Source organism: Oncorhynchus kisutch, linkage group LG1, assembly GCF_002021735.2.
Source record: "Oncorhynchus kisutch isolate 150728-3 linkage group LG1, Okis_V2, whole genome shotgun sequence".
Taxonomy (NCBI): Eukaryota; Metazoa; Chordata; class Actinopteri; order Salmoniformes; family Salmonidae; genus Oncorhynchus; species Oncorhynchus kisutch.
The window spans coordinates 62,667,338-62,680,042 of NC_034174.2; the positions used below are offsets into that span (position 1 = coordinate 62,667,338).

Consider the following 12,705-nt stretch of genomic DNA (forward strand, 5'->3'; position numbering starts at 1 on the left):
TCAAATCAGTCTTTATTTATTTATATAGCACATTTCAGACATGGAAGCACAGGGGGAAAAAAAAACAAATGAAATAAATATAAATAAAAACAGAAATATTTACTAAACAACAAACATCAGAGGATAAAAAAACTAAAGAATAACAATAAAAATGAAGAGCACCCTAAGGAAAAGCAGAGTCAAAAAGATGTGTTTTAAGATCACAGTTTCGGCCCACTCAGGTTCTCTGGCAGGCTATTCCAGAGTCTGGGGGCATAGTAACTAAAGTCTGCCTCTCCATGACTCTTGGTCCTAGGCTTTGGGATAGTTAAAAGGCCAGTGCCAGAGGACCTGAAGGACATACTGAGTACATAACTGTCATGTCTGGCATGTTTTGGGGTGCAACAATCGTGGACTGATTTCAAAACCAAAAGAATAATCTTTAAATTAATTATAAAAACTCACAGGCAGCCAGTGCAGAGACTTTAAACCAGGTGTAATGTGTGCTCTCTGTCTGGTCTTGGTCAGTACCCGCGCTGCAGTATCCTGTATGTTTTGCAGTTGACCAATGGCTTTCTTGGGTAGACCAGACATGAGAGCATTACAGTAGTCAAGCTTACTTGTGATAAAAGCATGGATGAGTCTCTCTGTATCAGCCTGAGAGAGGAACGGCCGCACCTTGGCAATGTTCATCAGGTGGTAAATACCTATTTGGGTCACATTCCTAATGTGTGATTCGAAATTGAGTTCAGAATCTAAAATGACACCTAGGGTTTTTACCTGGTGTTTTATCTTTATTGCCCGTGAATAAAAATGTGCAGCCAGAGTCTCTCTCTGTGCTTTGACTCCAACAATAAGCACCCCGGTCTTGTCTTGATTTAGCTGGAGGAAGTTCTAGCCATCCAAGTATTTAAATCACAAATACAGTCAAATCATTTATCCGTGGAGCTAACATTCTATATTGACATAGAAATGTAAAAATGTTTACTGTCTGCATAGCAGTGAAAATCAATGCTATGCTTTCTGATAACGCTGCCAAGGGGTAACATATATAAATTGAACAGTAATGGACCCAAAATCGAACCTTGTGGAACAACATCTAAAATAGAGGATATGTCAGTACAAAGCCCCTTGGTAATGACCAGGTCCTGAGTATGGCTGCAGTTATGGGTGGGCCCAGTAACATGTTGGATAAAGTCCAAAGAGCTCAAAAGATTCATAAAACCAATGGCTTTGGAATCAGTCTCTTTGTCAATATGAAAATGAAAATCGCCCAACACAGTGATTTTATCATAGTTCTCAAGGACATTAGACAATAGTTCTGAGAAATCCGTAAAGATTGGGGCGGCAGCGTAGCCTAGTGGTTAGAGCATTGGACTAGTAACCGGAAGGTTGCGAGTTCAAACCCCCGAGCTGACAAGGTACAAATCTGTCGTTCTGCCCCTGAACAGGCAGTTAACCCACTGTTCCCAGGCCGTCATTGAAAATAAGAATGTGTTCTTAACTGACTTGCCTGGTTAAATAAAGGTAAAATTTAAAAAAAAAAAAAAAAAAAGAAAGTGGGGCAGTGCTTTGGTGGCCTACACAGGGTTATAGCCAGCACTGGTGGCTGACATTAAAACCTCTTAGATGTAAAGTCCCCTGTTTAGGGGACCTGCATGGTTCTGGTACCAGTTATGAGCAACATTTTGGCTTATAGATCGCTCTTTGAACCCCGTAGATTGAAATGGCTTGCCTCTCCATGCTTCTCCTGAGTCTGTGTGACGTAGGATGGGATATCAAATCAAACGTTATTTGTCACAAACTTTATTTGTCACTCCCTATAGGCTGTCTCATCGTTGTCGGTGATCAGGCCTACCACTGTTGTGTTGTCAGCAAACTTAATGATGGTGTTGGAGTCATGTTTGGCCACACAGTCATGGGTGAACAGGGAGTACAGGAGGGGACTAAGCACACACACCTGAGGGGCCCCAGTGTTGAGAATCAGTGTGGCAGACGTGTTGTTGCCTACCCTTACCACCTGGGGGCGGCCATGGGGGCGGCCATGTCTGGATGTCCAGGATTCAGTTGCAGAGAGAGGTGTTTAGTCTCAGGGTCCTTAGCTTAGTGATGAGCTTTGTGGGCACTATGGTGTTGAACGTTGAGCTGTAGTCAATGAACAGCATTCTCACATAGGTGTTCCTTTTGTCCAGGTGGGAAAGAGCAGTGTGGAGTGCGATTGAGATTGCGTCATCTGTGGATCTGTTGTGGCGGTATGCAAATTGGAGTGGGTCTAGTGTATCCGGGAGGGTGCTGTTGATGTGAGCCATGACCAGCCTTTCAAAGCACTTCATGGCTACCGACGTGAGTGCCATGGGTTGGTAATCATTTAAGCAGGTTACTTTCATTTCCATGGCACAGGGACTATGGTGGTCTGCTTGAAACATGTGGGTATTACAGACTCGGTCAGAGAGAGGTTAAAATGTCAGTGAAGACACTTTCCAGTTGGTCCGCTCATGCTTTGAGTACACGTCCTGGTAATCCGTCTGACCCCGCGGCTTTGTGAATGTTGACCTGTTTAAAGGTCTTGCTCTAATCGGCTACCGAGAGCATTATCACAGAGTCATTCAGAACAGCTGTTGCTCTCATGCATGCTTCAGTGTTGCTTGCCTCGAAGCGAGCATAAAAGGCGTTTAGCTCGTCTGGTAGGCTCGTGAGACGTTCACAGCGATGGGGGAAGATGTTTTGATCAAGTGAGCTTTAGAAAATATCCACATTTTCTCTAACACTAAACATAAAAATATGTATTTTACACTTTTAAGGAAGGTGGAATTTTATAGTAAATTATTTTATCATTTGATTATACTATATTTAGAAAGCATTTAAGTCATTTCATGCCTTATTCAGTTTTGTTGAATAGGAAATACATAATATAAAATCTTTCAGATTTTCATATTTTTATCATATTTGTACTGTGTATTTGAGCTTGATTCCTCAAAGTGACTACACCTCAGCAATTAAATTAGTTTTTACCAGAAAAGTGTGATTTTAACCGTTGTTGGAGTATGCAGCATTACTAGTTATTGTTTATGGCCCTCTCATGATAAAAAATTATGTAGATTACACTTTTTGAACAGTATAGCATGATACTCAAAAGACTCAAAGTCGCCAAAGAAATGTCCTTACAGCTGAGAACATTAGTAAAAATAGAGGCTGTCTCCCCACCCTTTTCCCCTTTTCTGATAGTGTATAAAAAGCTGTAGTCCGAGGGGAGGCTTCAATAAGGGCGCCACTACAATCTGAAGACAGACATGTTTCAGTGAGAAACATGCAATGAACTTTGCACTCCATAATGAGGTCATTCACGAGAATGGTTTTCTAGTGACTGCTCTAACATTTAAAAGTGCCATATTCAATGTGTGGGCCACTCTGCCCCTGGGGCATCAGTCTTGAGGTAACCAATGGAATAACAAATAAATGAATCATGTTACAACCACGTTTCCTGAAAGTCTCCAATCTATCAGAATGGTAGGAGATGACCGTTTTTATAAACTCAGTAGAAGGCGGATTTAGAGGAAGATAATTTAGTTTACTCACAAAAACCATAGAGTCATTTCTACGGGAGTTGATATGGTTTCCAAGTCCTCTGTTGCTTATTCTTCCTCTTTGCTTGGATCACTACCAGACCCTGTCTGTCAGTCTCTAAAACAGTTTACAATGTTGCCGGAAATAGTCCTTGAACCCCTGTGGTTAGGGTGAATCCCATGTCTTTAAAAAGTCCTGGTTGCTCCCACTGCAAATCAAAGTTGTCACAAAAGGAAACATTCCTGTCGTTGCAAAGTTTCTTCAGAGTCAGTGCGTGCCTCTTTGCTTGACATCATGGGAAAATCAAAAGAAATCAGCCAAGACCTCAGAAAAACAATTGTAGACCTCCACAAGTCTGGTTCATCCTTGGGAGAAATTTCCAAAGGCCTGTATGGCGTTCATCTGTACAAACAATTGTACGCAAGTATAAACACCATGGGACCACGCAGCCGTCATACTGCTCAGGAAGGAGACGCGTTCTGTCTCCTAGAGATTAACGTACTTTGGTGCGAAAAGTGCAAATCAATCCCAGAACAACAGCAAAGGACCTTGTGAAGATGCTGGAGGAAACAGGGACAAAAGTATCTATATCCACAGTAAAACGAGCCCTATATCGACATAACCTGAAAGACTGCTCAGCAAGGAAGAAGCCACTGCTCCAATACATCTCAAGACATCAGTCAGGAAGTTAAAGCTTGGTCGCAAATGGGTCTTCCAAATGGACAATGACCCCAAGCATACTTCCAAAGTTGTGGCAAAATAGCTTAAGGACAACAAAGTCAAGGTATTGGAGTGGCCATCACAAAGCCCTGACCTCAATCCTATAGAAAATATGTGGGCAGAACTGAAAAGGCGTGTGCGAGCAAGGAGGTCTACAAACCTGACTCAGTTACACCAGCTATGTCAGGAGGAATGGGCCAAAATTCACCCAACTTATTGTGGGAAGCTTGTGGAAGGCTACCTGAAATGTTTGACCCATATTACTACCAAATACTAATTGAGTGTATGTAAACTTCTGACCCACTGAGAATGTGATGAAAGAAATAAAAGCTGAAATAAATTATTCTCTACTATTATTCTGACATTTCACATTCTTAAAATAAAGTGGTGATCCTAAATGACCTAAGACAGGGAATTCTTACTAGGATTAAATGTCAGGAATTGTGAAAGACAGTGTTTAAATGTAGTTGGCTAACGTGTATGTAAACTTCCGACTTCAACTGTATGTGCTTTTACCAAGCGACAGTACTCACATTTTCTGAACAGCTTGGGACATTACGCAAACCCAGTGAACCTGATAGGAAGACATGATGAAGACAAGCCTGGATTGTCTGAAAAATAGGCAGTGTAAACATAGATTTTACAACACATTTGAGACAGTACAACACATTTGTGACACAAAGGGGAGTTTGTCTGCACAAAAATGTTTACACAACCGTTGTCTCAAGTGATTTATACATCATTTGTACAACCTGAGTGTGTAGGGGGACATAGTGTTCGGTTATTGAATACAGAACCACATTTCTGAACGCTTTGTTCAGAAAATGCAAAGAAAGACAAAGAAAACATGATGGCATCTTAAGTTCTGGCTTGATTGGTTATGGTTTCTATTCAAGGTATTGTGAGTTGAATGGTAGGCAGGATGGGGCTCATATTACACATTGTTATAGCTTCAGTCTTGAGTTCTCATCTCAAAACACTCACAGTAATTGACATAATCCGGTGATCACAGTGACTAGGCAAAAATAAAGAATAAATGCCAGCTTACCGGTCAACCATGTATGCATAGTGTTGTACACTTTGCAAACATGTGTTTTCATTGTGTTCATTGTGTTCAGTTGGGTAATACACAGTAATATCATGGGATCATGTGTTTGTAGAATGTTTGATTTTTGGGATAAAGTGAAGTCCATTTGTACAGGTGTTGGTCTTGGATGGACCAACGTGTTAGTAACCTAAACCACAAACACAGATGAAAGTGATGATAAAACTATTATGACTGCCACTGAGGTCCTTTAGATAAGAATCCTGTCAGGTGTAGCCCATTACTGCTTGGCTGTAACAAAAAACTGCACCGACACCAGCCCTGGCAGGTGACCAGATTGCCCAATCCTGGTTTAAAGTGATGGTTAGAGATTGTGTCATCTTCATACCATTGTTCTCATGCTACATTGTGCCTAACGCAGACTTGCCCGTTAACACCTGAGCTTAACTCCCACTTTTGCAATGAAGATCTACAGTGTCTGTGTACATACTGTACTTTCCATTACTTTGCTGAAGGATTGGGTTGTCACCCAGTGGCCCGAGAACAAAATGTGAAGAATTGGCACACCTGGCTACCCGTCCGGCTACCCATCCTTCCCGTATAATAACCCTGATGTGTTATCAATGTCTGTCAGACACAGAGGAATAGTAACAGCTCGATCAGCTGTGCTGTTTTACACTGAACACTGTTCATCGCTTACCTGAACTGAACGACTGGTAAGGACCTTTTTATTTAACGGACTCATTGTTTTGACCTGCGTTGACTTATTGTCTGTTGAATGTTCAGTGAAAAAGTTAATGTTATGGTCGTACAGGTACTTTGAAAATGCGTGTTTTGATAATTGAGGTCTCACAACATCACCGATTTGCTAGCTCAGGAATATTCAAATATAAATACGTAAATAAATATACATTTTAAAATTGTATATATTTTGTATATTTAAATACAAGAATACATTTTTAAAAGTTTATGTTTAATCATCCCTTACGGTGATAGCGTTGAAATATATTGGTACACTTGACAATACATTTTAAAACATACATGAAAGTGTTGGTTGAAAAATCCTTAAATTACCTGCTCAGGTTTCATATTTTTTGCCTACAACAATAATGTAAAGCCTCTCATGAACTTGAATTGAAGAGTTTCATTCCAAAATGATATTTTTTAGGTACCTTCATGTGTGTAAAATATAACTGTTCTCAGATTCTTAATTAATAGATTTTAGATGTGTATTAAAATGGGTTTTGTTGCAAAATTATATATATTGTTTAGCTGGAATGGAATGTCCGTATCCTGTATATTTGACTGTGATATGTGGTTGTCTCGCCTAGTTATCTTAAGATGAATGCACTTACTGTAAGTCGATCTGGATAAGGACATCTGCTAAATTACTAAAATGTCAAATGTAAATATTTTACATACAGATCTCATATTACTATATTGATTAATTTGGTTTATATATTGACGTCACAAATGTATAATAAGTTCTCTATTAAAAATGTAGTTACTTATCACATTTGACTGTGTAAAACCCAGCAGTGCTACTTATTCCTCTGAGAGTGAGAAGGATATATAGCGTTTTGCCACAAAACATAATTATTTGTCTCTCTGAAATTAAACCATCAAGTGATAGATTTCAAACAAATACACGTCTGTCATTGAACACCATGCCACGATTAGATGGTGGAAAAAAACATCCATCTCTTTCATAAGTTCTTTAAACAATAAAAGCTCATTTACCAACATTTCAGAAAATGGATATACTGTAAACAATCATTTCTGATGAAAAAACATGTGAAGAATTGCTGTGTACAGTGCATTCGGAAAGTATTCAGAACCCTTGACTTTGTCCACATTTTGTTACGTTACAGCCTTACTTTAATGACGAAGCTAAAACAGGTTTATAGAAATAGTTGCAAATGTATATATTTTTTAAACTAAAATATCACATTTACATAAGTATTCAGACCATTTTACTCAGTACTTTGTTGAAGCACCTTTGACAGCAATTACAGCCTTGAGTCTTCTTGGGTATGACGCTACAAGCTTGGCACAAGCTTCTTCTCTGCAGATCCTCTAAAGCTCTATCAGGCTGGATGGGGAGCGTCACTGCACAGCTATTTTCAGGTCTCTCCAATCGGGTTGTTCAATCGGGTTCGAGTCCGGGCTCTGGCTGGGCCACTCAAGGACATTCAGAGACTTGTCCTGGAGCCACGTTGTCTTGGCTGTGTACTTAGGGTCCTTGTCCTGTTGTAAGGGGAACCTTCGCCCCAGTCTGAGGTCCTGAGAGCTCTGGAGCAGGTTTTCATCAAGGATCTCTCTGTACTTTGCTCTGTTGATCTTTCCCTCGATCCTGACTGATCCACCAGTCCCTGCCGCTAAAAAACATCCCAACAGCATGATGCTTCCACCACAAGCTTCACCGTAAGGATGATATTGGCCAGGTGATGACCGGTGCCATGTTTCCTCCAGACGTGATGCTTGGCATTCAGGCTAAAAAGTTAAATCTTGGTTTCATCACACCAGATGTTGTTTCTCATGGTCTGAGAGTCCTTTAGGTGCCTTTTGGCAAACTTCAAGCAGGGCTGTCATGTACCTTTTACTGAGGAGTGGCTTCCGTCTGGCCACTCTACCATGAAGGCCTGATGGATGGTGTGCTGCAGAGACGGTTCTCCTTCTCTAAGGTTCTCCCATCTCCACAGAGGAACTCTGGGGCTCTGTATGAGTGACCAACAGGTTATTGGTCACATCCCTGACCAAGGCTCTTCTCCCCCGATTGCTCAGTTTGGCCAGGCGACCAGCTCTAGGAAGAGTCTTGGTGTTTCCAAACTTTTTCAATTTAAGAATGATGGAGGCCACTGTGTTCTTGGGGACCTTCAATGCTGCAGACATTTTTTGGTACCCTTCCCCAGATCTGTGCCTCGACACAATCCTGTCTCGGAGCTCTACGGACAATTCCTTCAACCTCATGGTTTGGTTTTTGCTCTGACATGCACCGTAAACTGTGAGACCTTATATAGACAGGTGTGTGCCTTTCCAAATCATGTCCAATCAATTGAATGTCCAATCAAGTGTTCTCTGTTTGTCTGTTGCCAGTTTGTCTTGTTTGTCAAGCCAACCAGTGTTCTTGTGTCAGCTCCTGCTTTTCCCCAGTCTCTCTTTTCTCGTCCTCTTGGTTTTTGACCCTTGCACGTCCTGACATTGTACCCACCCGCCTGACCACTCTGCCTGCCCTTGACCCTGAGACTGCCTGCCGTCCTGTACCTTTGCCCCACCTCTGGATTACAGACCTCTGCCTGACCTGACCCTACCTGCCATCCTGTACCTTTGCCCCACCTCTGGATTACAGACCTCTGCCTGACCTGACCCTACCTGCCGTCCTGTACCTTTGCCCCACCTCTGGATTACAAACCTCTGCCTGACCTGACCCTACCTGCCATCCTGTACCTTTGCCCCACCTCTGGATTACAGACCTCTGCCTGACCTGACCCTACCTGCCATCCTGTACCTTTGCCCCACCTCTGGATTACAGACCTCTGCCTGACCTGACCCTACCTGCCATCCTGTACCTTTGCCCCACCTCTGGATTACAGACCTCTGCCTGACCTGACCCTACCTGCCATCCTGTACCTTTGCCCCACCTCTGGATTACAGACCTCTGCCTGACCTGACCCTACCTGCCATCCTGTACCTTTGCCCCACCTCTGGATTACAGACCTCTGCCTGACCTGACCCTACCTGCCGTCCTGTACCTTTGCCCCGTTTCTGTAATAAACATTGTTACTTCGACGAGGTCTGCATATGGATCTTAACCTGATTCCTGATAGTATAGCGTTTTGAAATTAAACTCTTTAATTGTGCCCTTTGTGTAGAACAGCCTTACAGCTTCTCTTTGTAGGATAATCATGTATTTTGTTATCCTATATCTTTCCATACCATTCTAAACAGATCACCCAGAGACAACATGAAGCTGGAGCTGCTGGTGGTGTTGGCTGTAGCAACCCTGGCTCCCAGCCTGTCCGAGGGGCTGCTGCTCTCCAAATGTGAGCTGAAGAACAAACTGGCAGAGGCTGCTGACCAATTCAATATGAATGAGAAAAATGCAGCAAAGGGTGTCGAACTGGACGACGTCTTGGCCAAAAGTGGGTTGTGAATTCTATGTAGCCGATTGTATTTCTGCGAGTTTCGAGAGATTACTTGAAGGTGGTGTGAGATAGCAAAAAACGTCAATGTTACTGCACAACGTCTCAAATTTAGTTAAAGGGGAAGTATTTAACAACTTAATGTTAAAGCGGTCGTCAACCTAGAAGTCCATGGGCCTGGAGACTTTTTCTTTAAAGAGCCACTACAAACTTCAGTGAACTTCAGCCTAAATCAATTGGAATGATAAGGGCAATTTACAAAATTGAATGGCCAAATCAAGTTAAATAAACTAAATATTTGATTAAAGTTCATTAAAGGTGATTTGGCCATGAAAAAAACATTGCACGGTTGCCCCTAGCTAGCTAAGGTTAGCTGAAGTTTGTAGTGGCTGTTTAAAGAGAGAGAAAAAACATGGATTACAGTTTATTTTATAGACTACTTTCAGGGTGAGGAACCATCCAACATTAAGTTGTAAAATACTGAACTTCCCCTTTAATGATGGCACCCTGAGGATCATGTCAGGCTTTTGATCACGTCAAACCCTTTATTTTTTACCTTTATTTAACTAGGCAAGTCAGTTAAGAACAAATTCTTATTTTCAATGACAGCCTAGGAACAGTGGGTTAACTGCCTGTTCAGGGGCAGACCGACAGATTTGTACCTTGTCAGCTCGGGGATTTGAACTTGCAACCTTCCGTTGGACTAGTAACCTTCTGGTTACTAGTCCAACGCTCTTACCACTAGGCTACCCTACCTCCAGGTACTGCTGTTTTAAAACTTCCAAATATATAATCTCTCTCTATTCCCTTCCTGCTCTCACTGTGACTTGGTTGGTTCAGTTATCTGCAGTTTGGACCTAAAGTCTAGCTTAAACACCAGCCTTGTGACCAACCTTGTCCTGCGCAAACCTATCCTGCATAAACCCAAAAGGCACCCCATCAGCAGGAGACCTGTGAGACTGTTCGGGTGCAAACGTCCAGGTAGAGATGTTGAGTCGAAGGAAGATGGAGTCAGTTCTGAGGGAGAAGAGGACAAGCCGAGACCTAATGGGAAGCCTGGGGGAATGAGCCCAAGACCTATAGGAAAGCGCGGGGGAATGCAACCAAAACCTATTGGGGAAACAGAGGGAGTGAGCCCAAGATCAGAGAGGACTGAGGGGAAGAGACCGAGACCGAGACCGGGACCAAGACCAGGGAGTCCTGCGAGAAGAAGGAACAAGCGTGAGGCCGAGGAGTCCACTGGTGATGAGGAAGAACATGACAAAGTTGAGGCGCAAGAAAGCAAAGCGGCTAAGGAGGAAGAGTTTGGCGGCTATGAGGACGAGGGTGATGAAGATGAGGTTGACGAGGATGAGCTGGACGAGGAGGACCTGGAAAAGTTAGAGGCGGAGCTGGACGAGCAAGAAGGAGAGGAACTGAATGAAAGAAAGGGGAACAGGAGGAAGAGACACATCCCAAAGCAGTTCAGAGGTCACGGACACAGCCGCAAGCCATCGCCACGTAAGCCGATGCGCAAGCCATTCAGGCCATTCAAGCCAATCAAGACCCTGTCCTTCAGCTTTTTTGGTCTCTTCCAGCTGAGCAATCGCCTCGCCTGCGTCTCCTCCAACACCACTCGCTCTCTCAATCTCTGTAAGACAGAGTGCAGCTGTGAGTACAAACATCTTTCTGTCCACAACCTGTTTAGCAGAATGTCATCAAATGCCTGCATGTATGTATGTACAGTACATGTATGTATGTACAGTACATGTAGGTATGTACAGTACATGTATGTATGTACAGTACATGTATGTATGAAAAAATGAATTAAATAATAAACGTCAGGCTTTTGATCATGTCAAACCCTTTATTTGGTGTTCAACAACACACCTCCAGGTACTGCTGTTTAAAAACGTCCAAATACATAATCTCTCTCAATTCCCTTCGTGCTCTCACTGTGACTTGGTTGGTCCAGTTTGGTCCAGTTATCTGTAGTTTGGACCTAAAGTCTGGCTTAAACACCAGCCTTGGGACCAACCTTGTCCTGCGTGAATGAATGAATGAATGAATGAATGAATGAATGGATGAACGAACAAACAAACAGATGGACTGTTCTTGTGTCATGAACAAAGACAAGACAAGAGAATAGAACTAGTGGGTTTCGTAATCAACCTCACTTCCCTGTAATCACACTCACTCCGTTTAGTCCTACATTAGCGAACCATTTTAAGGTGCAGGGCTAAGATACCTGCAACGTGCACACAAAGGCCTTAGGTAACTGTACTGACTGTATGACTGTGTTTCTGCCCTTCCAGCCTTCGTTGATGATGACATCCGTGATGACATTGCCTGCTTTGTGAAGTCTCATGCCTGGATGTAAGTTAACGACTGCCAATACTAGTGAATCATTAGGACAATGACATTGATGACACACTGATCTTGATCCATAAAACATGAATTCGAGTGAAGCAGCCCCCTGACAGCACAAAAGAGGTGTTGTTTTGGGCCTTAATTACTGCAATCTTATTCAATAGAAATTTGACATTCAAAATGCAACAACATAAATGGTTACTTTTGTACGGTAATCGTCTTTTAAACCGTTGTACAACTTTGAAGCAGGAATATACAATAAGAAAATAATCATCACCATTTTCATTTGTGTATTCCAGGAAGGCTCTGAGGTTCCCATCGAAATGTGCCAAGCTGCAAGCCTCTGAGTACTTTGAGTGTGACCAACCATTTAACAGTACTATGAGTACTTTGAGTGTGACCAACCACTTAACAGTACTATGAGTACTTTGCAAACAACAACAGGGCATTTTCCTTCCTTCTCTGAATTTTTATCTTCTGCTAAAAGCGCCACTTAGCAGATATGCTACTTTCCATCATTCTAGATGGTGTGCTAGGAAGGATTTGAGCCCGTTTTCCTTGGGACAACAAGTGCCTCCTATAGACATTAGGCAACAATATCCCATTCTCGTTCTCTCCTCCAACTTTTTATCTTCTGCTAAAAGCGCCACTTAGCAGATATGCTACTTTCCATCATTCTAGATGGTGTGCTAGGAAGGATTTGAGCCCGTTTTCCTTGGGACAACAAGTGCCTCCTATAGACATTAGGCAACAATATCCCATTCTCGTTCTCTCCTCCAACTGTCCAACTACCACCAGTAAGGAAGTTCAATTGAACAGATGCCATTTTGTTGAAAATGTCTCCTTTGTTGCTTGGTAACATTTCCTTCTTTGAAAAACCAAAATACATAAAATGATCATAAAGAC

At 42.3% G+C, this 12,705-nt stretch overlaps 1 protein-coding gene across 1 annotated transcript; it reads left to right on the forward strand.

Annotated features, from left to right (window-relative positions):
* The first annotated feature begins 5,783 nt into the window (after window positions 1-5,783).
* LOC109895076 (mitotic apparatus protein p62-like) lies at window positions 5,784-12,705 on the forward strand. The gene is made up of 6 exons (XM_020488756.2): window positions 5,784-6,024; window positions 9,257-9,450; window positions 10,291-11,100; window positions 11,745-11,805; window positions 12,099-12,138; window positions 12,177-12,705. The coding sequence occupies exons 2-6, from the start codon at window positions 9,273-9,275 to the stop codon at window positions 12,294-12,296; spliced, it is 1,209 nt and encodes a 402-aa protein (XP_020344345.1). The 5' UTR covers window positions 5,784-6,024; window positions 9,257-9,272; the 3' UTR covers window positions 12,297-12,705.